Source organism: Colletotrichum acutatum (genome assembly GCF_030867785.1).
Source record: "Colletotrichum acutatum strain CBS 112980 chromosome Unknown BDZ83scaffold_36, whole genome shotgun sequence".
NCBI classification, from domain to species: domain Eukaryota; kingdom Fungi; phylum Ascomycota; class Sordariomycetes; order Glomerellales; family Glomerellaceae; genus Colletotrichum; species Colletotrichum acutatum.
Genome location: NW_026849030.1, coordinates 325,445 through 352,349, shown reverse-complemented (window position 1 = coordinate 352,349; position 26,905 = coordinate 325,445). Strand labels below are relative to the sequence as shown.

At 52.7% G+C, this 26,905-nt stretch overlaps 8 protein-coding genes across 8 annotated transcripts; 4 read left to right on the top strand and 4 right to left on the bottom strand.

The window, feature by feature from the left end:
* The first annotated feature begins 80 nt into the window (after positions 1-80).
* On the top strand, positions 81-1,439 carry BDZ83DRAFT_277327 (uncharacterized protein). Its single transcript, XM_060502106.1, has one exon. It carries the CDS (start codon positions 318-320, stop codon positions 1,371-1,373), a length of 1,056 nt encoding a protein of 351 aa, XP_060366098.1. The 5' UTR covers positions 81-317; the 3' UTR covers positions 1,374-1,439.
* A 1,256-nt stretch (positions 1,440-2,695) lies between these two features.
* Positions 2,696-3,574, bottom strand: BDZ83DRAFT_650856 (uncharacterized protein; the record flags this gene model as incomplete). The annotated part of the gene is made up of 2 exons (XM_060510407.1): positions 2,696-3,302; positions 3,357-3,574. 2 exons carry the CDS (start codon positions 3,572-3,574, stop codon positions 2,696-2,698), a joined length of 825 nt encoding a protein of 274 aa, XP_060366097.1.
* Positions 3,575-4,665: 1,091 nt separating this feature from the next.
* On the top strand, positions 4,666-4,970 carry BDZ83DRAFT_617750 (uncharacterized protein). Its single transcript, XM_060508040.1, has one exon. The coding sequence runs from the start codon at positions 4,698-4,700 to the stop codon at positions 4,947-4,949; it is 252 nt and encodes an 83-aa protein (XP_060366096.1). The 5' UTR covers positions 4,666-4,697; the 3' UTR covers positions 4,950-4,970.
* An 851-nt stretch (positions 4,971-5,821) lies between these two features.
* On the top strand, positions 5,822-6,574 carry BDZ83DRAFT_751275 (family 11 glycosyl hydrolase; the record flags this gene model as incomplete). Its single annotated transcript, XM_060514030.1, has 2 exons — positions 5,822-6,175; positions 6,239-6,574. 2 exons carry the CDS (start codon positions 5,822-5,824, stop codon positions 6,572-6,574), a joined length of 690 nt encoding a protein of 229 aa, XP_060366095.1.
* A 2,039-nt stretch (positions 6,575-8,613) lies between these two features.
* BDZ83DRAFT_575286 (copper amine oxidase) lies at positions 8,614-10,939 on the bottom strand (the record flags this gene model as incomplete). The annotated part of the gene is made up of 5 exons (XM_060504793.1): positions 8,614-8,773; positions 8,848-9,692; positions 9,750-9,875; positions 9,944-10,520; positions 10,602-10,939. 5 exons carry the CDS (start codon positions 10,937-10,939, stop codon positions 8,614-8,616), a joined length of 2,046 nt encoding a protein of 681 aa, XP_060366094.1.
* A 783-nt stretch (positions 10,940-11,722) lies between these two features.
* BDZ83DRAFT_575450 (amino acid permease) lies at positions 11,723-13,607 on the top strand (the record flags this gene model as incomplete). Its single annotated transcript, XM_060504817.1, has 5 exons — positions 11,723-11,961; positions 12,037-12,113; positions 12,237-12,512; positions 12,569-12,737; positions 12,791-13,607. 5 exons carry the CDS (start codon positions 11,723-11,725, stop codon positions 13,605-13,607), a joined length of 1,578 nt encoding a protein of 525 aa, XP_060366093.1.
* A 37-nt stretch (positions 13,608-13,644) lies between these two features.
* BDZ83DRAFT_277275 (fungal-specific transcription factor domain-containing protein) lies at positions 13,645-16,390 on the bottom strand. The gene is made up of 5 exons (XM_060502105.1): positions 16,122-16,390; positions 15,869-16,033; positions 15,053-15,809; positions 14,726-14,977; positions 13,645-14,660 (listed from the first exon to the last, which is right to left on the bottom strand). Exons 1-5 carry the CDS (start codon positions 16,265-16,267, stop codon positions 13,683-13,685), a joined length of 2,298 nt encoding a protein of 765 aa, XP_060366092.1. The 5' UTR covers positions 16,268-16,390; the 3' UTR covers positions 13,645-13,682.
* Positions 16,391-19,229: 2,839 nt separating this feature from the next.
* BDZ83DRAFT_575434 (key lime pathogenicity protein) lies at positions 19,230-21,332 on the bottom strand (the record flags this gene model as incomplete). Its single annotated transcript, XM_060504813.1, has 2 exons — positions 19,230-20,954; positions 21,042-21,332. The coding sequence occupies 2 exons, from the start codon at positions 21,330-21,332 to the stop codon at positions 19,230-19,232; spliced, it is 2,016 nt and encodes a 671-aa protein (XP_060366091.1).
* Between the last annotated feature and the right edge of the window lie 5,573 nt (positions 21,333-26,905).

Here is a 26,905-nt window from a genome sequence, read left to right as displayed (position 1 = left end):
CGGTAGTACCCACACAGCATATAAGCTTTCTTCGTGAGGTGGTTCCCAAACCTTATTGTGGCAGCACCTGGGGTCATGAACCTGCATATGGGAGTGCAGTCTGCAGCTGGCAGATGAATGGCGCTCGTCTTAAGTACTAGCGGACATCCATTCTACCCTACGTAGTAAGGCTGTGTGCGCCATCGCATCTTCCATCCCGTCTTGATGACGCCGCCGCCGCCGCCGCTCGGTTGTGTTCCTCTCGCATAATGCTTTCCCCAAGGTACGAACTACTACTAGCGCCGTCGATTTACCGAGTTGGACTTCTCGACTGAGAGATGGCCGGAGAGACGGGCACCATCTCGGTCTCTCAGGTCCAGGCGATGGTGATGATTGCATTCGCTGCGACCGCGTACTACAATACAATCGAAACCTTCTTCTCCATTTTCACGACGTTCAAGCGCCGGCGAGGAAGATACTTCTGGAGCATGATCGTGTCTAATACTGGCATCAACATCAACGTGATCGCCTTCATTCTACGGTACTTCGGCTACTACCAGAAAGCAATATTCGCATCGAGTATCATTATCCCGATAGCTTGGTACTCGATGGTCACAGGCCAGGCCATTGTTCTTTGGTCGCGGTTGCACCTGGTTGTTCACAGCCAACGGAAGATCCGCTGGATCTTAACGATGATCATCTTCAACGCCGTCACGATGCATATCCCGGAGACGGTGATCTTCTTCCTCGCCAACACTAGCCCCAAGCAATACGTAATGCCCTTCAAGATATACGAAAAGGTCGAGCTCGTCGTTTTCACCATCCAGGAGACCATAATCGCATCTCTCTTCCTGTACGAAGGCTACAAAAGCCTCAAGCCGCTGAGCGCAATCAAACCAAAGGCTGTCACAAACATGGTACGGCACTTGGCTTCACTGTTCGCTGTTGTCTTTATACTAGACACAGGTCTGATTATCCTGGAATACAGCGACAAATTCGAGATTCAGACAATGTGCAAGCCATTTGTCTACAGCGTTAAGCTCAAAGTCGAATTCGTCGTGCTCAACAAACTATTGGCGTTCACTCGAATGAGCGCCTGCGACTGTCGAGGCCCCGAGAGCATACCCTCTGCCACGTTGGCCGACAGCACTAACCGGACGAATGTTGGAAATCATGGGGTGATGCTGGCGCTTCCGGCAATCGAGCAGACAAATGGATCGCTTTCCCCACTGTGGCAAACAGCTAGGAAGGACTATATCTTTGATGGACGGACGTCTCCAATAAGCACAAGAAGCAGAAGGCAGACGAGAGAGGGAAATTTGGATATTAGCCCAGAAGAAGACAAAGCAACAGTGTCGATACGTGAAAAGCCATTGGTGACGGAAAATGAATAATCGTCGCAAAAGGGGAATAGAGAAGTGAAGTTCGCATACTCATCGAAAGTTTTATGTAAATTCAGAGCGATGCTCAATTGCTCAACATGAAGTTCAGTGATTACCTATGCATAGCCAATTCCCAAAGTTGGTGCCTTGATGATGGACCAAACTTCTTCGACATGGTGGCGGTATAGCGAGCAGCCCACGCCAATGAATATATTTGGATCACAAAGGGTAGAAATTCAAAAACCCGCAGAAAATAGTAACGGATCTATTCGTCTAAGCCAGTGATCTTGAACGCTATTCAAGCTCGGGGAAAGCAATTCTTAAACATGCACAGCTTTTTTTCACAATTCAGCATGAGGCACGTTTCGTCAAGGCCTCGGACAGCCAAATGACGAATAACGAGAAAATTGACATTTCTCAATTGTTCTAATCAAGATCGAAGGTCCTTTGGTCCAATTTTCGCTGGCATCCGCTGCGTAGGGAGAGCAATTGTCACTTGCCGGGCCCCTGAACCAAGGAGGGATGACTTCATGTTTCCGAAACAGCCACACATTGCACTCGGCAGCATGCGTAGAAGAACTCAAAAACGGATAGTGACGAAGCCAAAACGCAAGACCCCTCAATGTCAAGCCCGAGTCACGTTAAAGTTTACCAGCTGGACACGAGAGACAAGATTAGTGAAGTACTCGGGTCCGATGCTGAGAACGGCTTTGTCGACCATGAGCAACCTCACGACAGTCAACCACCACATACGACCATACCCATTGGAAAATTCGGGATCCCGTCCGCTCTCCCACAGACAAGCCAGTGAGGGCCGGATTAGTAGTTGGGTCGGTGACGACCAGCGAATACCTGGTGTTGTATGTTTGTGTTTTGAGGTTTGTGGTGGGTTCACGATAGTTACAAGGTAAGAGTGAGGCTAGCCTACGATGCGTCGACTTCCAGTTCTTCCGCAACAAGCCATGTGTTTTTCTTTTTTTTCCCTTTAACCACTCGATATTCTAAAGCAAGCGAGCTCATTTTAATTACCTAGTTCGTAATTCGAAATTCTCAATGCGAAACAAGATATCACAGCGGGAAGGATTCTACATACTCTTTTGGATACTTCATGCAACTCCACATCTGAGCTGACTAGGCTAATTGTGCACTTGGGGAATGATTTACAAATAGCAGGCTGAGAATTGATGAAACGAGTTCACGAATTGATCAAATTACTTAAAGCTGCTATTACATGTTGCTCCTATCCCATGAAACCAATGCTACCCAATGCCAATACCATCGTCGAAAATTCACGGCTGATTGCTAGTAGTGTTGTACAAAAAAGGGCCACCAGATTAGCTCGCAGCGCTGAAAGTCTCGCCACCCGTCTCAAGATATTTGCTCTCCTGCGCAGTAGACTCCCTGCCCATGGCCATGTTTCTATGAGGGTATCGTCCAAACTGCACAATAATGTCGCGATGCTTCGTCTCAAAGTCACAATTCGTTTCCAGCAGATCTCTGGCGGTCTCTTTCTGCACCGCCAACACGCCCCAGCACTTGCGCTGGTCGTCACTCCCGGCCTCCCCGTCTTCAGCCATCAGCTCCTCAAAATCGTGCTTCATCTGCTGGTACTGCGCAACAGCAAAGTCGTGCAGCGCCAGGTCCTCTGAGTGCATGAAGGGCAGGTAGAACCACATGCGGTAGGCCACACGGTACTTGATCCTGTTGTGAGTCGCGGCGCCAGCGTTGATGGCATGACGTGCGATTTCGCGCGCAATAGGGTCAAAGAATTTGAAGACTGTCGACGACTCTGGGCCCCGGTAGACGTTTCGCGGGACTTGGTCCAGGAGGAGGACAAGGCCGAGCCACTGCAAGGGTGTGAATGGCCTCACAATTGTGAGAATGTCTCTGGTTGTGATCTTGGCTGATTTCATGGCCTCCAAGACAGGTCGGAACTTCTTCCTATGGTTGCGCATCAGCAAAATCCTCATCTTTGCGACCTAAGGAGCAACGCACACGCAAGCCTCGTCAAAGTCGACGTCGGAGTAGAACCATCGGCCCATCTGGCTCCTCTGGGGTAAGATATAGGCCTCATCGGTCTTGAGGTGCTTGAACCAGAACCGGCGGAGCTTCTCAAGCAGATCAGGCGTGAGAGTTTCCTTGAGCCGCGCCTTTGCGTGCGTCTTGCACGAGTTGGACCGCGGCAATCCTCCCATGGACAACATCGGCATCATCTTGTCGTCAGAGTCGCGATGACAACTGGAAGTATGGAAACCTCGTCTGCTCTGAAGCGTTGTCGTCGTCGACGAGTCTCGCTGATGGCATGTCAAGGGAAGGCTGGCACCACAACTCCTCACCGCCTGCGACGTTGAGTTGTGCCACTTCTGCTGCTCCCACGGCTTCACCCGCAACGGACGGCGGTTGACGCACCCCGCATTTTGAAGGGTGCGACTTATGATCTGATGAGGAGGCATGACAGCCACCTCTCACTTACAGGACGACAAAGGGTGACCAATGGGCGAAGGGTGGTGCCACCAGAGCTCGCACTGACGTCGTCTCGTCTGGTGTCTTTGCTGCCCTTTCGTTTCTGGGGGAGGTCTGGTCAGAAAGGGGGGAAGTCTGGACGCGTCGAAATGCGGGGTTTGTGCAGGCCGAGCGCCCCGTTGTGCAAGTCAGGGTCCTTCGCTTGCCATCCGCTAATGCAAAGAAGAACGAGCTGGGCGTGCTGGCGCTGGCGTCGCTGCTTTGCTTGTGTTAGCGGCTGGAAGGTGGCATAGGATCGATTGGTTGGGGATGTGGCTTGGAGGCAGCGCTTGATCCCACCAAGCATCCTACGAACTGGAAATCGGCATTATGGCAAAGGGGATCCAAGGCGTTGGACAACTCGGAGGCTTGGTCGAGAACGGCCATACGTTGGAATGTGGCGTAGATCAGGGATCGGCAGAGGCCAGGCAAACCAGTTCATCATGGCGTAGGGTTCCGCTCGCTCTGGACTCTGGAGAGACGAGTGTGGTTAATCCGGAAGCTATATGGTGAGGGACAGCTCAGAGTTAGAACTGACGTCAGTTGGGACTGCGCGCCCAGGAAAATGTATCGTGTAAGAGAGAACGAAAAATATTCACGCTGCGGCGTCGAACTCAAACGCACAGATCCGGCGACAAAAGCAGTGTAACTTAGGTATCTCTTTAAAGTACCGGCATGACTCCCGTGGTTGCTTAGCGGGCTAGAATGCATGTGGCCCGGAATCGAGTTTCGAGATTATTACAAGGTTGAACAAAAGCTTGGGTCCGACTGCACAAGAAAATATGGTACTATCATAAGAGACCTCATAAGCTGGCCGACTAAACCTCGGCGTTCATGCTCTTCCCCTCACTGGCACCATGGAAGCTAATCGTTCGCGAGATTCAAAAATGCAGTGAATCTGGTACGCTAAGATTCGCAGCCTCCGTTCCTCTGCTCCGGAGAGCACTAGATGACTTCAGCCGACGGGTAAAGAGATGTATTCCCACCTCGAGGTCAGCAGTTACGCAGAATGCCCCCCAAGTGCCGCTGAATCGTTCACGGGCCGCTGCTAGTGCCACCATCCCGAACCTTAACAGCTTGTTTTAAAGATGATGCTCGAGATCCCGTCCGACTTTAAGATGGTTTCTGGGATCATCTTAGCTGTCATTTGTTCTGGATAAATGTCATCCTGGAGACCGGCATGGCCGGCTAAACAAACGATCATGTGTAATAGGGGGACGGACGAGCTGCCTCTTTGCCTCTAAGACTCTTTTCCCAAGAAAATAAAAGAGGAACCGCTTTCTCGGCCGCAGTGCCGGAGCATGCCCCTTGCGTAAATTGCGGAGAGCGTAGCAAGGATCATGCAACATCGGCCCCGGCTTGATTCATTTACTCCCGACGATGCGGCCACTCAATCCGACTCCTGACCTAAACTCGACACGTCCATTGGCGGAACCCCACAGTTCCTCATCGGTCCATCACGGCCGGCCACTCGTCGACCGTTTGGGAAAGATTTCCCAGGGGTTGGTGATGAACCAGTAAACCACACATGGGCTCTTGTCACCCCAAAACCGAAAAGCTCGTAAACTTCGCGCAGCTCTGCTAAGAGAGCAACTTCTTGATGTTCCCACCTGGTCCCAAGAATGCTACCCACGTGGGTCGACGTTAGTTTATTCTGGGCAGGGCGGTCCCATCGAGAAAGCAACCCCCAGTTCCCATGCAACCGATGGCCAAATACCCATAGGAAACGGCACTTGAATCTCCGTTTTCCCCTGTCATCCCATCATCGGGTGCTGCTCTGGGCCCAGATAAACGATCGAGAAAGAATTAGATTGAAAAGGACGGAGTTCGTCCTCGCCCAACCTACGCTGCTCTCCTTTCCTCCTCTCTCAGCCTCACCAGCCTCTCTGTTCATACTCCGACCGCTACATTCGTTCTCTTGACCTTTTTTTGTACATATCAAAAACCCACCTGTCAATATGGTTTCATTCACTTCTCTCTTCACAGCTTCTTTGGCTGTCGTCGGCGCTCTCGCCGCCCCCGCCACCGACAAGCCCATGACCACCGACCTCATCAAGCGCGCTTCGACCCCCTCCTCCCAGGGAACCAGCAACGGCTACTTCTACAGCTTCTGGACCGATGGCGCTTCCCCCGTCACCTACACCAACGGCGCTGCTGGCGCTTACAGCATCCAGTGGCAGTCTGGCGGCAACTTTGTCGGTGGAAAGGGCTGGAAGACTGGTGGTGCCAAGAGCATCAAGTACTCTGGCACTTGGTCCCCCGTCAACAACGGCAACAGCTACCTGACCGTCTACGGATGGACCAGAAACCCTGTAAGTAACCTCCATTACCACATGAGTGCATATGTGCAAACTCGCTGACCCAACTCTTCACAGCTTATCGAGTACTACATCGTTGAGAACCACGGCGAGTACAACCCCGGTAGCACTGGCACCCTCAAGGGCCAGGTTACCTCCGACGGTTCCGTCTACAAGCTGTACGAGAGCACCCGTACCAACGCCCCGTCCATCGACGGCACCCAGACCTTCAAGCAGTTCTGGGCCATCCGCGAGAGCAAGCGCGTCGGCGGCACCGTCACCACCCAGAACTTCTTCACCGCCTGGAAGAACGCCGGCATGACCCTCGGTACCTCCTTTGACTACATGATCGTCGCCACCGAGGGCTACCAGTCCGCCGGCTCGGCCAGCATCAAGGTCGAGACCGCTGCTTAAATGCAGAACACTCTCGAACCGACGTGAGCTTGAATGTGGGCGATATTGAGGATGCGAAAGGGCCTGGGGATGATCAAAGCGTGCACTGTCGCGCACGTGGGAATTTCAGGGGTTGTCGGACGCATAGCGATCACGATGGAAATTAAGATGGCCTTCAGGCGGAGGGCGGGCCTTGCGGCTGTGTGAAAAGGCAGAATTTCTTCAACTTGATCCTTTCGAGATCTAAGTGCTGTCTACACTATATATCACCTATTTCCCATCAATGAGCGCTCATGCTATCGCAATCCTGAAGTTCTACAAGATATGACAAGCAGTCCAAGCGATTGAAAATTTGGAATAGGGGAATCGACCTGGCCTACCTTCTGGTCCTTGTGCCTGAGCACTATAGAAATCAAATATATTGAATCCACACAAACAACCTAGTTCTGTCGGACACGACATGCACCCCGGGCGAGTCGCTCAATTCGGCCGATGGGAACTGGGTGCGCCAGACCTTATTTCAGGTCCACCGTAGGGGTAGACGATCACATTTAGATGCCGGATGACTTGTGCATCACCAAGCTCGGACTACACTTAACCATGTTGCCCTCGAACTGGATGTCATACGCTAAGTCTGCCTGTCCCGAAGCTGTCAGTTGCCGCCGATACATGTTTACCTACTACTGATCGCGATGCAATTGCAGGTTCTGACACATGCTGGATATCCATTGGCAATTTAAAGATGCAATTGGGCCCACTCACTAATTGCTATTCAGGCCTCCCAGGTACGTTGCGAGATTTGAAAGAAAGAGAGGAAATTTGCGGCCAGACTTTTTGAAAATGCAGAACATCATGGCCCATTGAGCGAGAGCTTTATATAAGCAATATTTCTGTTCGTTAGCTAGAATGCTTCAGTCCTTGGCGCACTTACTAGCTGGGTACTATCTGTCTGGTTGAGCAGTTGCGGCTGTCAGGTAGAGCAGTCAATTGTCGAAAATCTTACCGGACATGACTGAAGCTAAGTATGGAAGACATTGGAGATCATTTATTCTCGTGAATATCGGTATCCCACAGCTCTCGGTCTCATTGACTTGAGGACCTCCCCGACCTCGGACTAAGACCTGACTTCTTTGTGTCAACAGTTGTGGTTTTCGTCGGCGATACGCCACCATCACACGATCTAATCATCTAAATAAAGGCTTTCCGGTTCCGAGCTGTGCGTTTCTCTTATCTCTGTGGGGGTTCGTTGACGCGTTTCCCTTTGCCGGAATCGTTCCGATGGCAACATACCCGTAGGGTTATCTTATCTCAATGTAAATTGACACCGATCCTCGACACATGGAAGCTACGGAAAGGTTAAAGTTGGTCACCAAGCTTAGGTACCCGGGAAGGCGAATGATAGCAGTGGATCATTCATGGAGCCTTTCGGGGGTTGCACTAGAGATAGTAGCTCAGATCACTATGACATGTTTGAAAGATTGAAGCAAGACTTCTTCAAGATACAGATTCGACAGATGATTTGGACGGTAGACACATGTAAGGGACTATCCTTGGCATCATTACCATGATCCACCGCATCACAGATGAAATTTCCCTTCACGTGGTATTATTAACATTTTGAGAATTGCAAGCCACGAGGACACCAACCATGGTGTTGCCAGTCAACCCATCAAGTGAAAATCTCAATGCTGCATCTAGATCCTCGTACTACAGCAGTCTGATAAAAATTTACATTGATTTTGATGTCTTTTGTAGTAATTAAATTCCTCGTCCACGATTTCCAGGTTTAGAAACATGCGAATAAAGTGGAAGGCCTAAAGAGGTAAAGGTACACCCATCAGAAGTACCCAAAACTTAAATCAGGCAATTCCAAGAATAATCAACGACGAGACGTGCTAGTCCAAACATGCGGTTCAGCTAACACTCGCAAGGTCCAGAAACGTGGTAATCTTGAGATGAAATTGGAAGTAATGATTCTGATATCATGGGTCTCATGCTCTATCTAAAAACAGCGCTTTTTCATAAAATACATAGACTGATTGTCAATCTGGTCAGCCCCTTTACAAGTTGCTCTTAATAGGGGCCTCCTTCTCAGCACAACAGCTCTGGTTGCCCGAAGTCAATTGAGAGCCAATGTCCTTGTTTGAAGGCACATCGAGCGCAGGGTTTCCAGTGAAGAAATCAGAGGGGGTAATGTGCAATTGCAGCATCTCGACGGGCCTAAAATCATTATTAGTCAATCTGTAATCACAGAAGAGCTCACAGAAGAGCTGTCAATCAAGGGAAATACTCACATGACAGGCCAATCCTCGATACGAGGGTTGTGCGTCAGACCAAACACGCTCCAGACGACAACATCCTGGTTCAGGACGTCCTCGTTCCTGTCAGCAGCATCGCTGACACCTCCAACTTCGAGCTTGCTCTGCAGGGTATACCGACCGCCTGCAAATAGCTCGTGGTCCTTGTACTTGGTAACCCAGAGGTGGTGGCGCGCGAACAGCGCACGCTTGGACTGCACGCTGTTGGGGTCGGCGAGCAGAAGCTGCGTCGCCGGCGGCGTGATCTTGTATCCGACGGGCTTGCCGCTGATGGGGTTCGGCTTGCTGAGGTTCTGGATCTTGAAGACGCGGTTGTTCATCGGGGCGGCATCGAAGCCCGCCGACGTCGTGATCGGCGTCTGCCTGACCTCGTACAGGTTGCCGTTGGGGTTCGTCCGCTGGTCCATCTTGAGCGGCAGACTCTCCTCTTGCACGACCGTGTTCTCGTTGCCGTCGACGGAGGGGTCGATGCGCACGCAGAAGACGTGCTGGTGGTTCTGCGCCAGGGCGCCCGGGCTGACGACGTTGCCCCAGGGGGCGGTCTTGCCGGGATCAATGTTGACGACGGAGACAATACCCGTGGCACGGGCTTCGACGACGATGCCGGCCGCTTGGTCGAACTTGAAGTTGAAGATGTACTCGTAGTTGGCGAGAGTGATGATGAACTGGATGACGAGCTCACGGCGGCGGGTGACGACGGCACGGCCGGTGCGCCAGTTGGTGTGCTTCCAGTTGATACCGTTGTCCTGCTCGTGAAGGCAGATGACGTTCTTGGTCTCGACGGCACTTCCCTTGGCGTCGGTGAGAACACCATCAAAGTACTATTCACTTGTGTAAGTAGGCTTCCATGACTGAGAGTATTAAGCATTGAGACATACCTTGATGACACCAAGGCAGTCACAGCCAAGGGTCAAGTTGTTGACTGCATTGCCAAGACCACCATCACCAAAGTCAAAGGCTTGCTTGCGGTGGAAAGGTGGGCGAGGATCAGCATAAGGTACAGTCTGGAGCACAGGTCATGTTAGTGAAAGCTCTTGAACCAAAATCAAGTACAAATATTGTAGCAACATACCATGTCGCTCATGCTGAGACGGTACATAACCGGACGTCCATCATAGCGAACATCGTGAACAACAGCACCCTCACGAGGGTTAAAGGTAACACGCATGCGCCATTTCTGCCACTCAATGAGGTTGCCATCCGTGATGGAGAAACTAGGACCCTCGGGCTGAACAACAGTCAAGGGCTTCAAGTCCTTGCGCGTGCCGTTGGGCAACAGCTCAGGGACGTACTCGCTCTCCTGGCAGTGGTCGACAATGGTGGGCTTATGTGTCTTGCCCTGGAGGGCGTCGCCCTTACCACCGGTAGCCAGCTCATCGATGCGCACAATCTCCTTGGTGTGCGCATTCATGACGGGGATGAGGGGCAGGGGGTAGGCGTAGAAGTTGGAGTCCGGGTTGCCGCTCCTCGTGTCACGGGCGAAGATTAGGGCCTGGAAGAAGCGGCTGTCTCCGTCCGCGGCATCGGGTGCGCCATAGGGCCACGGTTCGACAACGACCTCGAAGCCCTCTGGCAGCTGGAGCTCCGCGATCTTCTCCTTGAAGAGCGGGGAACGCTCGACAGCTTGAGCGAGGGTCTCGAACTCATAGCTTAGCACATATGCATGTTAGCGCTGCAGAACTCAAGGGAAATCTGGGGTCCAGGTAGGGGTGTTTAAGGGCTAGACGTACACAGTCAGACTTGCTTGGTGCTCGGAACCAATGACCTTCTGGTCAACGATCTTTCCCAGGCCCAAGTCTACAATCGACTCGGTATACTGGGCTTTGCTGGCGCCGCCAATGACATCGTAAAAGGCTTGTGCGCATCTCGCTGGTCTCGGTGAGGAGGCTGTGAGTTTACCAGAGTGCTCGAGCTCCAGGAACTTGGTCACATCTGCTTTTGGCGGCTCCCACAGGTAAATCACTCTGAAGTCCAGGACTGATCCGCCGTGCGCTGCAAGAACAATGTCTCGCGCCCGGTTGGTCTCTTCCGGAGACAGGGCGGACAAGGGGTGCGGAATGGGTGCCATTGTAGGAGAGAGGAGGTCGAGTAGGGAAGGTCGGAACAAGGGAGGGGAGGGGTGCTGAAGAGGTGTGTGGCCGGAAGTGGTTGACAGGGTGTTTGTCGAGACTGAGCAAGATTGTGTCTTTATGAAGAATTCAGACAACTTTCGGAACCACCTATAAGAGGCTCTCAATTGGTTTTGCTGATAGTGATGCTGTGATAGAGATGGACAGATGTTACGTCGAAAGTCTGGCCCATTAAATGAGACGAGATGCTTTGTCTGCTTAATGCCCTCGGAAGACTTTCCGAGCCCTTGCTTTAGTGTTCAACGCGGAAAGGACTCGGAAAGACGGAACGCCACCGAGTCAAGACAACGCCTCCATCGCTCTCTTATCTTCAACCCCGGCCTAGATAAGCCATTGACAGAAGCTAGTGTATTGAAGATTCCAGCCTTGAAGCTTGCTAGAGGCTCTTGTGATTGGTCACTGATTATAACATTGCTGATGATTGGACCTCGCGCTGAAGATAAGGTAGACCAGGAAGCTGCTGCGGTATCGCCGGTACAGGATATCGTCTCCATTTTGGGGGAACTCGCGGCACTGCAGCCATGTTTCGAGGCTTGTTTTTGGTTGAAAGATTTGACAGTCCCTTCGGTGATAAGATCAAAGAGACAACGGGACCGTCTTTGTATGTAATAGCCATGGCGTACATAACTCGAGAATCGCCCGATACACAGGGGTCAACTCAGTAGGATCGTACGACGACATAGTAAATGACTTCACAGTTTCTGTTAATCATGGACAACGACATGAAGAAAGATACCGCCGCGACTCTAGGAAGAATCGAATCCCAGTCACAGACCGACGTTGTCAATGGCGACGACCTGCGCCTCGCCCAACTCGGGCACACGCAGGAGTTGAAGAGACAATTCTCGCTGCCGGCTCTGGGAGCTCTGTGTCTCTGTCTCATGGCAACATGGGAGGCATTGTCAACAGTCGTTGCGCCAGCTTTAGTTAGCGGGGGCGCACCTTGTTTGTTCTACAACCTGTAAGTTATGACAGAAACTGGGGACTCTTGGCGACATCACTTAGGCGAGAGCCTGAAGACTAACATCGTGAAAAGCATCATTTCCACAATTTGCACTGTTTGCATCGCCTCATCGCTCGGAGAAATCGCTTCAATTTATCCGACTGCTGGAGGTAAGATTTTTCCTTGAATGCTAAAAAGTCTTTGTTACGAAGATGTTCGATCTGGGTCTCAACTCAACAAGACGATGAAGTGCAATTGCATGAAGCTAGAGACTAATTCTTTTCCTTCTAAAGGTCAATACCATTGGGTCGCCGCACTGTGCCCACCATCGACTCGATCAGCAGCCGCGTTCACAACCGGATGGATTTCCGTGGGTGGCCAGGTTGTTCTGACTTCCTCGGCCGCCTTCGCAGCCGGTCTCCAGACCCAGGCCCTCATTATCCTCAATGATGATTCATATATCCCACAAAGATGGCAGGGAATGCTGTTCTACTGGGCGATCTTGGTGTATGGAATGGTTATGAATATCTGGGGTCACAGACTTCTCCCCACCGCCAATCTGTTGTCCGGTAAGCAATTCGATACTCTTGGCTCCGAAAACAAGGACCACTACTAACAACTCCAGGTGTCCTCCACGTCGTCGGTTTCCTCTCCATCTTGATCGTGCTGGGCGTCATGGCACCCAAGAACTCAGCCTCGTTCGTGTTCACAGAATTCGTCAACTCCAGTGGTTGGGAGAGTGACGGCGTCTCATGGCTTGTCGGACTCATCAGCGCCGTCTACCCCTTCCTCGGGTACGCTCACCACCCCCTCATACCGCTCTACAAGCGCTAACACATCTACACAGCTACGACGCCGCCTGCCACTTGGCCGAGGAAATGCCCAACGCCAGCCGCAACGTCCCTATTGCCATGGTCGGCAGCGTCGTCGTCAACGGCATCATGGGCCTCGTCTACGGCACCGTCCTCCTCTTCTGCACCGGCCCCCTCGAAGCCCTCCTCTCGACCCCGACAGGGTTCCCCTTTATGCAAATCTTCATGGACGTGACAAAGTCCTACGGCGGCGCGACCTTCATGTCCCTCATGATCATCCTCACCGCCGTCGCCGCCACCGTCGCCGGCATCACATCCACCTCGCGGACACTGTGGGCTTTCGCCCGAGACAAGGCCACGCCGTACGACCACTACCTCAGCAAGGTCAACAAGCGCCAGCAGATCCCCGTTCACTCTGTCGTTCTCGTCACGGTTCTCCAGATGCTGCTCGGTTTCATTTACCTCGGCAACACGACCGCCTTCAACGCCATTCTGTCCATGGCTATCATCGGAATGTACCTGAGCTACATCATCCCCATCGTGTATATGCTGGTGCACGGCAGGAAGAACCTGAACCGTTCGGACTACGGCCCCTTCAAGCTTGGTCCCGTCCTGGGCCCCATCTTGAACGTCATCAGCTTGATCTGGATGACTGTGGTGATCATCTTCAGCACCTTCCCCTCGGCGATGCCCGTTACTCCGCAGAACATGAACTATTCGATTGTTGTGATGGCTGGGTGGCTGACCTTTGGCGTGGTCTACTACATCTCATTTGGGCGGAAGAAGTTCGAGGTTCCCGCGGTTGATAACGTTGTGACTGGTGTCTCCATTCACACGGAAGTTGTAGTTTAAAAATATGTGAGAAGGAATAGTTGGAATTTAAAAAGACGGAAATCGATGGAAACTTGGGTCTCTCATGATTGCGTGTCAAATTAGTCCCTGAAACCTCCGTGAAATCTCTTCCGGATCTCCAAGTGACATCCCCTGATCATTCCCTCCGAAGAAGCCGACAGGAAAGTCTGAAGGTGCCGGGTGCCCAGAATTCGCTTGCCCGAAAGCATCGAAGAGGTTCATGAGGTCATTGCCCATGTTGAACATGTCCGGCATAGAGCTTGCTGTCGGCGGACCAGCCTCATACGCATCCCACGTTGCCTCCGTGCGCCTCCCATCGCGCTCGCTTTGGCCCGCAGTCTGCTCCGATCCGTTGACATGGCTCTCATTCGGATCTGTCTCCCCATTGTCGGCTAGCTGGGTTACATCGCCCTTCTCAGGGTCACTGCGCAGGCCCAACGACTTGATGCTCGGCATGAGCCCTCGGATCGTCTTCCACAGCCTCCGACTGGCATGCCCGTGACGGGAGAACCCCTTCACCAGCTGTACAGCTTTCAAAAACTTCTCCTTGCAAGGTTCAGTAAAGACACCCGGTGCGTGACACACAGCCAGGAGGATCACCGCCAAGGCGCTCATCAAGAAGTAGTTGAAAGCGTGCTGCTGCCGCGCATAGATATCGCTCGTCTCGTTCAAGTGGACAAGTACTTGTATCGTGTCGAGGGCGATTTCGGTGACAAGCTTTGCGCTCTGCATATCTGCTTTGATACTAGCGGTGCTCAGCACGTGGTGGCGATGGATGAGCGTGCGCATGTGGTTCCCTCGCAAGTAGAGTAGAGTACGGAGGCGATGCACGCTGCGGGGTTGGATCCTGGGAGCAAGACCTAGCCTTGGATGCCGAAGCTGCAAATCTTCCGGTATCGAGTTGAGCCAGTTCAGTGTCATGAAGTCGAGGAACGCCACTGTATCCTTGGGAATGAACTGCGATGGTGACTCGAAGGGCGGCAATGCCTCCCAGACCTTCGAACAAAGCCTGCCATAGGCAACCATGCATCTCAGATAAGGATACTCGTCTCCCTTGATCAGCCGTAATCAGTACTTTTGTCTCCAAGAAAGGTTGATCAAATAGTGGAGGAACTTACCGGCTCTGGCAACTCAGGATCGATGTCCCGATCGATGAGCCCGAAAGACAGACTCGTGCCGAAGCTCCATCGGCGATCTAGTACATACACACACCAAAAGCAACGCAAAGCCAAGTCTCTCTCCTTGGGATCCTTGAAGTTCTCGAGGAGGATCGCGCGACGATGAAGACCAATTTCCAATACTTCTCGTCCAGAGATGCCGATTGATCTCCATGCCAGCAACTCCTCGCCGCAGTGGAACCAGTATATACTCTGGATGTTGAGTTAGCAAAGGCCCGAGGGCCTCAGTGGCCACCTATACCAGGTCACAAGAGACGCGGCACTTACCAGCATAGTCATAATCTGAAGCTCTTTCAGGTCGATAAAGGCTTCGCCAGACACACGGCACACGATCGGCTCCACCGCATCTACCAGCTTCGTGCTTATGGCATTCTGCCCTTGAGCCTCCATCACTATAGAGGTGGCAATCGCTACTTTGACAATCTGGACATCCTTGAGTTCAATCTTGGGTCGATCCCCGGCAGCGGTCGAATCTGCGCCCGCCTTCGGGTTCTGCTGGATCCTAACAAAGTCAAGGATATGCGGCAAGTTGGCAGAGACATCGTTCATATTGGTAAATGGATACACAGACTCAACGTCATCCTGATAGACGTCAAGGAGCCGAAAAACCTCGTCAGCCTCAAACGTCAGAAGACAATCCAGGTCCTTTTGCGATGCCGGATGTGAGGCAGGGTGGTCTGAGGTTTCGGATACCGCCCTCGCAGAGGCGGCCGGCGATGCGGATCTGCTCGTCGGCGACGCATCGCGCGTCTGGATGTGCACGCGGGAGAGCGAGGACTCGGCGATGCGAAGGCTGAAGGCTGACCTGGTTGGGCCGACGAACTGCGGTTCTCTCGGTTCGCTAGGCCTCCGGTTGGATTCGCTCGTGTACAGAGGACTCGGATGCTGTGGTCCGCCGAGGGCCGCGGGCGACCGGGTGTTGATCTGCGTAATCTTTCCGGTGAGCTCTCGGAGGGACGAGGTTAGGCTGGCGACCTGCTCTCGCAGAGTTGCCACCTCGTCGCTCAAGTTCTTGTATTGTGAGCTGTCATGGCCGTTAGTCTACTAGGTCGGTGGTGATTGGAACATGTGAGTGCTTCATACGGGTTGATGGATTCATCTCTCTCGTTGGTGGCCTCGCGATCCCTCAGCGGCGTCTGCTGCGGGCCGGGAATGAAGATACACTCGGCGCCGTTGGAGAGACACCGCCGGCACACGGCCTGGTGGTCCTCCTTGATGCATTTGAGCTTTCGCTTCTTACACTCGTTGCTTTTTCCCGGTCAAACTCTGTCAGCGAGATGTCTTTCCGACGCGATGGTCACCTCACCGACGGTGTGGATTGGATGTCTTTCCTTACCAGGCGACGGGGGTGTACTTGGCCCTCTTGGACCGTTGTACTTCGACAGATGCAGACGCAGGGGCAGGACGCTTCTGCACCGATGCGGATCCCGCGGCCGTCGACGGCGGCGTCACGGCCTCCGTCACACCAGCGTCCGGGCCCATGTCTGTGGTCTTCGCTTACTGCTGTCGCAGCCCGGGGGAGCGCGGGTTGCAGCTCCGCGGAACAGGTGAGGTTGGTCGGAATCGGTGGGGTGGGCGAGAGATTGATGGGAAGGAATGGTTCCGAGTTTCTCCAAGAGAGGGAGGGGGAGGCGTTCCGGCAGTTATTAGTAAAGAACCGCCCGCGCCCCCCTTATCAGTTCGTCGCAGGCTGCGGCTTGCGATTCATGGTCCAAACCCACTAGGACCCTGATAACGCGGAATTGGAAATCATTCCCGTCAACAATAAGCCTGCTTTCTTCACCTTACCCAGCACTACTTCGGCATCCGGTTCGCAAAATGCATCCGACATTCGATTGGCAAACGTTTCCAAGCAAGGCGATTATTTGGGTTGATGAGAGTATTAGCTGATGTGGAGGCACGCAGTTGCATGTTCCATCTACCTTACGACCACCGGCGACTTGAGAGGATGGAACAGCGACTGTATTATTTTCTCTACTTCGTCAAAGTATTCAACCACTCATAGGTCATGGGTTCTGAAAAGCGAAACTCTAAACTCGAGCCGTTGACAGAAATACGGCAAGTCTCGTCAATCAACACCACATGCTGCACCCCATTACTACATCGCAAGTATGGGAGTATGCATCGACATGTAATCCGAAGTTTCAATGCTTAAGTCGCTCGCCAATGGGCATCGGTAGCAACTCTGCTGAGTCTAGCCTTGACTCCTCTCAAGCGAGACAGCGGCACGCAAAGCCAGACAATCTGGTTGTAGTGTTCCTCTACTTACCCATCCACACTTGGCGTCTCTTTCTTCTGTATCGCTTTACCTCACATGAGGTGGCGAGCTCATCGCGCAGTCTGTAAAGCCTAGTCTAACGATCTGCGAGAGTTGTGAGAGCCGCTGTTGAGCCTTAACGTTAAACTCCCTTGTCAAATTTCAAGAGGCAAATTTGTCGATCCTAGACATCATTTTCGAAAGTCTTGAGCGACTCGAGAGATCTAAGATCTATTTAGATTTCAAGCTAGACATGACAATCTCTTGATGCAGGACTGGGTCTCCTTCTAGTTTCGAATTCTTCGCCCGCAAACCGCGTCGCAGACCACGGAAAATGGGATACTGAAACCCAGAACTACCTTATTTCACATCATCAAAGACGAGCATATTTACAAAGTTCGAGCACGATCAAGCTGGTTAAGGTCGCTCATCCCATCAGCACCGTTCACGATAGTCTCTCCGCTTTATCGGAGCGGAATTCTCGAGGAAAGATGCCTTGCTTCTAAGAGATAGAAATTTCTCTTGCCCGGCATCTCGCTCCAAGTGGACTGTATGCCGGACATCTCCCACTGAAAAAGCCGGCTCATTCCACCAGCAGGCAGTCAGGCATTCAAGACAGAGCACCACCACCTACAACTCAAACTAAACTTTACTTGAAGATACCAGTTACCTTCGATTGGCCAGAACCAAGCAAGAAAGTCATCTCTCCAGGATTCCAGAAACGCCAAATGCATAGTCTGAGTACCATCTGTTAATCTGTTAGGCACCAAGATCCAACGTTGGTCTCGCAAGCTCAGTCCGACTTCAAATGTAGAGAGACTGCCGAGATCAGACGAAACACAGGCTAGGTATCCAAGTGATAGACTCTACTTACTAGGTATCCTAGCTCACCGTCCTAGTCGCAGCGTTTGTCAACACTCGACTGTGGCCAAGTATTATTGATTCCTGGTTTTGACCTACCTATCTAAATCAAACTGTCGTGTCCTGTTTCAACGTCCTGCAGGACTGTGAACACCGGACAAGTCGTCGCGAACGACCTCTAAAGTTCCACCACTTGTTCCTAAGGGTAAGGCCCACGCTTCCCTGCGATGGACAGATTACCCAGGTCATAACAATGATCAATGAGAAAAAGAGGGCACACGTGGTGGAAACAGGTCATGAGGTGAAAGGTGAACACCTGGTTTGCTTAATTCGTGCTATACACCCGAGTGGGACATTTGCCACATGTCCTCCGTGTTCCTGAACCCATCCAACGCAAGGGCGTGCTGTGCGTCTTGAACCTAACCAACCCATCCATCCAACCCATGTATGTACATGTCTACGGGACGAATCCTTTCATCTTGCCAGAAAGCGTGAGTACCCCTTCCCAAATCCCCAACACCTCGCAAGAAAAACACAAGATTGTAAAATTCCAAAAACAAAGTAAGAAAACTCTCCTTGCGGAGAGCAGAGCACAACGCCTGTGTACCAGTATCGGGACCGGGGAGCGACGGTTGCCATTCCGTTCGCCTTCCAACAGCTTTTTTGATCCATCCGCTGGAAACTGTTTTGGTCGTCCAGAAACGTGGCCGTGTGTGTGTTTGTATATATACAGCAATAATTTCAAGGCCTCGGTTGCACCACCGAAAGGCATTCGGCTCTTGATGCGCGAAATGCTGTCACCGCATTCCACTGAGCCATTGTGAAACGTATCTCGACCCGGCCGGTTGTGAGAGACATAGATAAAAATAGAAATAGATCGCCATCAAAGAACTTCCGGAAGTGACTGAGAACCGAAAAGACGGGGCGTAGAAATAAATCCGGGCCCGCGGGTGTAACACAGCGAGTGTTTCCACCCGGCCGAAGACACCGGGCAGCCGTGTTGGTACTGATCATAGTGTCATGACATGATTGTCAAGGGAAGGAAAATCATTCTCGCTTTTTTTTCGTTATTCTTCCTTTCTTTTTCCTTGGGCGACCTTGCGGAGGTCGCGTGGTGGAGGGCGACGTTGGGCAGAGCCGCGTCATGCAGACGGTCAACTCAAAGTCGGCCCAATGAGCGCCTGAGCGCGGCCCAACAGCCCAAGATCTCAAACCCAATCACGATTCGCGGGAGAGAGTGCGACACCAGTGACACGATTGTGAAAGATTCCGAAATGGAAGAAAGAATTAAATCCGTAAGAATTCAAGAACATTCCCAATTAGTCTTTAATAGGCAGTGAAGCCATCATAGCTCTCCGCAGCAAGCGGGTCCTGGTGGTAGTTGGTGGGTGTGACGGTGTTTGACGACGAGATGGAAAAGGCCGTCTCGTGCGACAGACCGTTGTTCATTGGCGAGTTCTGACCAAACGGGGAAAAGGCAAAGGCTTCCGACGCGGAGGAGAGCGGCATGTTGGAAACAGCCAAGTACGAGGCCTGAGTAGTGTCGATCGCCGCCAATTCAGGCATGTGGTAGGACTGCGGGAAACCCATGTCGTAGGTCATGTTCTCGCCCATGTGGCCAAGAGATAGGTCCATCGACATGGAGGGATCGAATTGTTGGGCAGTGGCCTGAGTCTCCTCCTCATCTTCCTCTTGGGCCTCGCCCTCAGCGACCTCATCGTCGGCAGCCACAAACACCTCTTCCATCCACTGCTTGAGCTCGTTCATGGGGGGCCAGTCGCCACCGCCCTTCCCACCGCGCTTCTCCTCGTCGTCGCCCCGCTTGTTCTTGCCACGGGGAGTCTTGGGCTTGAAATGCGTGCGGCGGAGATGAGCTGCAGCGTTGTAGTAAGCGCCGTATTGCTTGCGGGCGACGCACTGCTTGCACTTGGAGAGCGGGTTAATGGCCTGGACGCCACTCTGCATGCCAACCGTGCTAGGGTCGCGGCATACGAATTTCTTGACGATGCCCTCATGCTTAGCGTTGATGTGTCTGCGCAGCTCGTGGTCGCCGCGGAAGCCATCGGGGTGGTCACTGCACATGTCGCAGAACACCTTAGGGTGCTTGGGACGAGTGTAGCTGCCCTTAGCGACAGCAACCTTGCCTTCCTTCTTGGCAGCAGCAGACTGGGACTTGACAGCGTCGTGAGGCTTGGGGCAGATCTTTGTGCGGTTCGCGTTCTGAATCTGCTGAAGGCGCGCTTCCTTTGCCCTGCGCTCAGTGCTTGACTTGGTGGATGCGTTGCTGGTAGCGGAAATGGAGCGCTCCATCATCGACGAGCCTTGGCTAAGGAACTGCTCGTCGATGGGCGACTGCTGAGGATACTGAGGCGACAGGCTAGTGCCCGCGCCGACATAGGCGAGATAGTCTGACTTATTCGGTGACGTGCCGGAGGGGACAGCGTAAACCTCGGGGGACATGAAGTCAGCAGCACCTTGCGAGTGTGCAGAGTTGATTCTCGTCATGCCGAACGCACCGCTAAGTGACTGGTTGTCGAAAGAGCTGTTCTCCCTCGTAAGGGGCATGGTCTCGGCAGCCGATGTGCCAGAGCTCATGGACGGACAAACCGAGTTGATGAGGCTGGCCTGCGAATTCCGACCATCGTAGGGCGTCAGGAAGTTCTGTGGCGGCGGGACCATGGCTGGTGACGGTATGCTCTCGTCTTGCGCAGCGAGGAAGTCGAGAGGGTTCATGCCGACCTCTGGGAAACCTGCGTTCTCCTCGACAGGCGAGAGACCCGAGTGGCGTTTATTTGTTGGCGATCGCTGAAGGGAGGACTCGAACAGGACATGAGGGTCATCTTGGCTTTGGTAGAAGCGGTCCATCATGGGGTTGGGGTTATTTGACGTCTGGAGGGGTTGCAGAGGGCCCTTGACGACGAAAGGGATAGACTTTTCTGATCTGTTGGAAGCACTTCTAGACATGCCCGTCATGGGCGTGGCGCGGGGGTGCTGCTGGGACATGACCCTCGCGCGCTTTACGGGATGGGGCGAGTCATCACTTGTGCGCTCCTGGAAGAGATTGTTAGCACAGGAACACTTGATTCACGATGGTCACGAGCAGTGATGATGGTGATGGGAGCTGTGGTGGTGCATTACCATCATTCTTGTGGGTTGGGCAGCGTAACCCATGTTGGACTTGCTCCTGGGTATTGTGGCCCTACGGTTGAGCAGAGGAGCAGCATTGGGCTGTTGGTGTTGTGTGAAGGCGACTGCGGCGTCTACATGGTAGTCCCCTTGTGACGGGACCAGGTTGAAATTGCTCTGGGCAGCTTGCGGTGCTACTGATGCATTTTGCTGAAGAAGAAGGTTCTGGAGGTTTGCCAGCTCTTGTTGCTTTTGTTGCATCTGCCTCTGAATCTCCTGGACGTTATTGTAAGGATGATTCATGTTGAATCAAGTTGGCGGAGAACAGCGGGGTGATGGGCAAAGAAGCTAGGGTGGGTATGGTATGGTGAGGAAGAGTGAAGCGTGTCGGGCTACCACTCGGTTGAGGAATCCAAGGCCGTCCGAGTCAAGACGGAGGGATAGAGTGTGGTGTTAGACGTCGGTAGTAGACGAGGTGTGATGTGACACGATGTTGCTGCAGCCTCGTTGCTCCTTCTCCGACGCATTCAAGGTCTCCCGAGTGACGAACTTGTGGAAACCAGGCGGGGAAAATTAATTGTTTTGCTGGGAGCGAGACAAGCAAGACAAAACGCTGTTGTTTGGTTCTTGGTCCTGTCTTTCTATGTAATATGGCTGGTGCTGCGCAGCGAAACAATAAGACCCGGCGGGAGTCAAGATTTGTTTCCTGGTATTCGAGACTCTTTTGGTGGATTGTTGGGGGGTCTCGAAGATTTGTGCGAGCAGCAGGATTCAAGGTTGACTTGACTTGAAGTTTGGCGAGGCGGGTTGAGGCGAGTTGATGTTCGATGGTACAGGGAAGTCTGTGGCTTCGAATAGGAAGACGATCGCAGGAGAATTCGGGAAGGCGGACGGCGAGAGGCCAGTGGTTTAAAGAAGTCGACAGGATCAGCAGCGCAACGAATGTCCAGTCATGGAAGTGAGGCTTTGCGGCGTCTCCACAGCGAGCTGGTAATGTCGGTGGAACAGGCAAGACAGAGCACGCTAGACGAGCAGGGATGGAGGATGGAGATGGATGGATGGGAAGGGGAGGGGAGGGGGGTGCGAGGATGTTGGTGTGTGGGTGGTCGTGGTGGGTGGTGGACGTGCGTTGCGTGTGTGTTGCGATGATGATGATGTGGTGGTGTGCGGGATGGATGGATGGGGGTGTGGGTGTTTCTGTCCAGTATCTTTTTGGTAAAACTATGAGATGATTGGGATTGGCCGAGGATTAAGCAGCATTGGGGTTGGATGGAGGGTGTGATTGAGACTGACGAGTGAGAGTGAGAGTGAGAGACCGAAAAGAGTGAATTTGAGAGTGAGACTGAGAGAAAAGTACAAGTGAGTGAGTCGTGGTGGTGATGATGATGAGCTGGCAGTCAAGAAACAGCCGCCACTAACAGACATGAGGCAAAACACAATGACATTCACTGCTCATTCGGTATTGCAAATGTTACTGCAGTTCCATCAATGTTACAATGGAATACACAGGTAATTGCGCTGCTCCTCTGCAGCTGGGCTGCTATTCTGCCCGGCGGTCAAAGGTGCGGTGAGAAGAAAACGACTGGAAGGGGGGTGTGGGACGAGCGGTGGGAGGGACGATCAAGACCACGAGTGGTTGATCACCACCGGCACGACCAAGGATGAGGGGACGACGAGAAATGGAACTCTCGACAGCACAGCACGCTGGACGGCTGGAGACCATACGAATATCCGTAGTATGGCAGGATAGAGAGAGCAAGAGAAATACGTGGGCGGCATCGCAATTGGCGGCCCAGGGCCGGCAAAGAACGAATGGAAGCGAGGAAAGAAGGTTAAAGTGGGTGCAGCCGCCCGCCCGTGGCCCCTCTCACTCTCACTCTCACGCCGGCCTCTCACTCCGCCACTGGGTCTATCCGTCCCCTCAGACTTCAGTAGGCTTGATAGAGCTCAGTAGCGTGCGTCAGTGAGAGCATCACTCTCACTCTCACTCTGAATGACAACACGTGGGCCACTTTACAGATGCAAAGCTGCTCTGCGACTGGATGGAAATTCATACAATTGCATTCACTCCCCAGGGGAACTGAGAGCCGTTTGTCTCCACTGAGCAAATAGAAAGAAAATAAAAAGGGCGTAGTGTGAAGGTAAACATGCAACATCAAAAAGGGCTGACTGGGATCTGCCCGTCAACACATCCGGCCGAACGAAGTGTCGTCGCACACGGCGTTTCCAGTTTCTCCTCAGTCTGTGTGTGGCTCTGTCTCTCTCTGTGTGTGTCTCTCACTCAACCGCATCTCGGCTTCGGTGACGACTTGTCCCAGTTTCCAGTGGTATTTTTGGGAGGTGTGGATGTAAGTGCTGGTCACCAGGGGGCGTGTGGGCACCGAACACGTCTGCTAGCGCGTGTGAGGCAGGGGTACGACGCCTAATCATCTCTCCTCTCATTGATGCTCGCCGAGTCACTCTCACTCTCAAATCAGGTCTCTCTCTTACTCTGGTCAGTGGTCACTCACTCTGGGTATCTCCATCTCCATCACGTTCTCTGGCATTCCCTATTCTGATACCGAGGGAGAGGTAGAGAGAATTGAACTGGGCAGCAACCTTCTCCAACCAACTCTTTGCCCGGCTGGCTGCCGTCCAGCTCACCCACGGACCTCTCCTCCTCACACCTCCCACGCGGAACACAACATTGGAATATACCACCCTCATTCTAAGCTACGAGGATGAGCAAGATGAAGACGTATCAGCAACTCCCAGTTGGGCACTCTTCATCTTGAATCTTGTCCGTATCGAGACTGGCCCTGAACCCACGGCTCAGGAACCTTGCTCTTAGCTTGGGCTATCACGGCTCTTCTAGACCTCTTGCGCGCACCTGTCTAGCACCTACTAGGCCCCGTAGCTGGGCAGCTGTCTGTCATTGTCAATCTTGGGCCCCGGGGGCGGCGCGACCTTAATCTTGAGCCCTTACCAAACCCAGCTTGGTGCTGGCCATAACGTTTCCTAGTGCTGGCTATCATGACCTGACCTTCATCAAAAAGTGCCACTGACCGAGGGCAAACTCATATTAATAAGGTCCCCCAAATTTCACTACCGCCAGCCGCCAGCACAAAGCAGCAAAGCAGCAAAGCACGACACGACGCAACTTTGGGGTTCGGGCCGCCGTAACTGTATGTCTGTCACATTGAGAGGAACCTGGCCAAGAAAAACGTGGACAGCCGCAGTCTGGCCGGGCCTGAAAGGCAACTCAAAAAAGCCCGGCCGTCGGTCTGAGAGCTACCTCACAGTACCCTCGTCCCCTTGACACTCGGCGCCTCTCCATTAGTGACCACCTCACTGTTAGTAATTATACGGATTCCGCAAGAAACCTGGCAGAATGGGCCGACATCGTGATCGTCCCGAACTTTCACAAACCAGGCCCACCTTTGCGGATCCTCCTCGTTGCGGTAAAACGAGATCGCGATGCGATAGAGATATGCCATGCCATGACTTGTTGTTGGTGTCTCTTTTCTGCCTTGGGCCCATTACCGTCTCTCAACACCATATGCCGTCCAAGCAAACCGGATCCAAACACACCTCACCTCAACCCTCTCGATGCCGTCTCTTGTTGCAAACACCGCGCGTCCATTTCGCATCCATCTGACAATCCGGGCCGATATGAATGACTCTTGTTGACTCTTCTCATCATGCTTGACTTTAATCCGTGCCCGTGGCTTTGATAGAACCCCTCTTCTTGAGAAAGAAGCACCAGAAGAACGATTAATGCCGCGACTTATCCTAAGACGGTGACCATCGCGCGCAACTGTGCGCAAGCAGAAAAAAAAGAATGCGCACGAGGCGGCAGTTTAGCCGCTTCAAACGGTCGTTCGGCAACAAGCACCCACCATCATCACCAACACACACACACACCATTAATGGAGGCCCCGCATAAGGATTGCATGAAGATCGTCCGCAAAAATAAACAGACCAGACCACGATCAAACCAGACCAGCCAAACTATGCTCTTGCGAAAACGGGCACAAGTTGCCCTTGTTCGTTCAGTCACACCCCGTTTCCTTTGGTGGGATGCGTGGCTTCGGGAGGGGAGGGGAGCGAGAGGTCTTACCGCAAAGCGCGCCGTTTTGAACCACTTCTTCACACCAAGTTCCAACCGCTTCTCCCCGTCACGCCCGTCTGACAAGAACATGACTCGTCCCTGGCGCCATTGACCGTTAGGCTTTCTCTGATGCGGTTGCGGCAGCCGCTAGAGTTGACAGCCCATACAGCTCACGGCAGCCCGAGAGCAAAAAAAGGCAAAATGAGAAAAGTCAACCATTCTTTTTGAGTTTCCATGTTAAGTTCCCGCGTCGGGCTTATTCAACGGGACCAAGATGGCCATTGGCCAGGTTGAGATTGTTATCAAGTCTGACGGATATCATCATCATGACTTGCCCGGTTGTAATAGCCGCAAATGAAGGGGAAATGGTAGAGCAACTCTATTCCGTCTGGACTTCTGTAACCCTTTCCCCTCATGTATTCGCGTCCTTCCTCGTCCTTAATTACCCTTTTTAATATCAACATAGCTTCAAGTTCGTTCATGCAAAGCTTCCCTTAGCTCCCCTCATCACACACCACCCCTTTCCTACGACTCTCACAACTTTTCACGCGTCAGTCAACCGTGAGCTTCAACTACTGCTCTCCATCTCACACGCAAGCGAAAGGGTCAAAGAGTGAATTGGCTTTTGCTTGTCTTTCGGGACGAGATCGGGATGAGGGGGGGACGGAAACCTTTTTTCCCTATTATCCCCTTCCTGCCTTTGCTTGACACAACCTAGATCCTTGGGTTTTCATCTCATTTCTCGGATCATAAATTTTTCTCTGCTGATTCTCTTCTCAACGGTCCTAACTTCGCATACTCAGACGGTTGACCATTCATGAAGAGTGGGCGATAATTACTCCGTTATTGATGATGATGCGATGAAAGAATGAAGCAGTCCATGAAGGAAGCTTGTAAGATCTTCAATGACGGAACGTGTCAAACGTTGGACTTAACCAAACGTTTAGCAGTAAGTATATGCCCACGGAACCAAAGAAGAATTCCAATGCAGGCACTTTACACGTTTACTGAACCAAACAGCGAGCCAACACTCTCCTAATCAACAGAGTGCAAGACATCCCAAAACACGTTCTTACGCAAGGGGGCCCGAGGTTTTGTCGAACCAAGCCCATGCCTGGCGACCTAATCTGATTGATCTCTAAGTCTGGACCAGGGACGGGGGGAGCGGAAGAGACTCCGGGCATGCATTCCCCCAAGACAACCATTCCCAAGACTCACACAACACGCAGCAGAACGCGGGATGTTTGATGCACGACCACCCTCATGAGAAAAAGCAAAATTCCAAAATGACGGCAGAGGTTTTTGGTATGTTGCTTGGAATTCCCGACTCAAGGGGGCACGGCGAGGGCGTGGTGTCTTAGTGCGATGCTTGCTCAGCCCGAGGAATAAGAAACTCCAACAGAGACAAATTCGTCATTGTAGGTCGACACTTGTGACGTTGGGGAGCACAGGCGGGCAGATCACCACCTCCTTCGGGCCCTTTTAGGCTTCATCCATCCACGCATCTTGTTGCGCACCGACATGCGGCTTGCCATGGGCCCACGGGCACTTACACATGGAGATGACAGAGGCAGGGGATAAAAGAGAGTTGAAAGTGAGATGTCCACTCCCATAAACCCTTTCCCTCCCACGCCGTACCAGTGCCCATGCCATGCCATGCCACCCCATGCCTCGGCGCACCCACGGACGCAACCTCCTCCGTGATGTTCAGGCACGATATCCCATCACGGGCATGTCTCCCTGGCTCCCTTTTTGGTGTGGTCGGTCTTTAGGTGACTGCCACGGC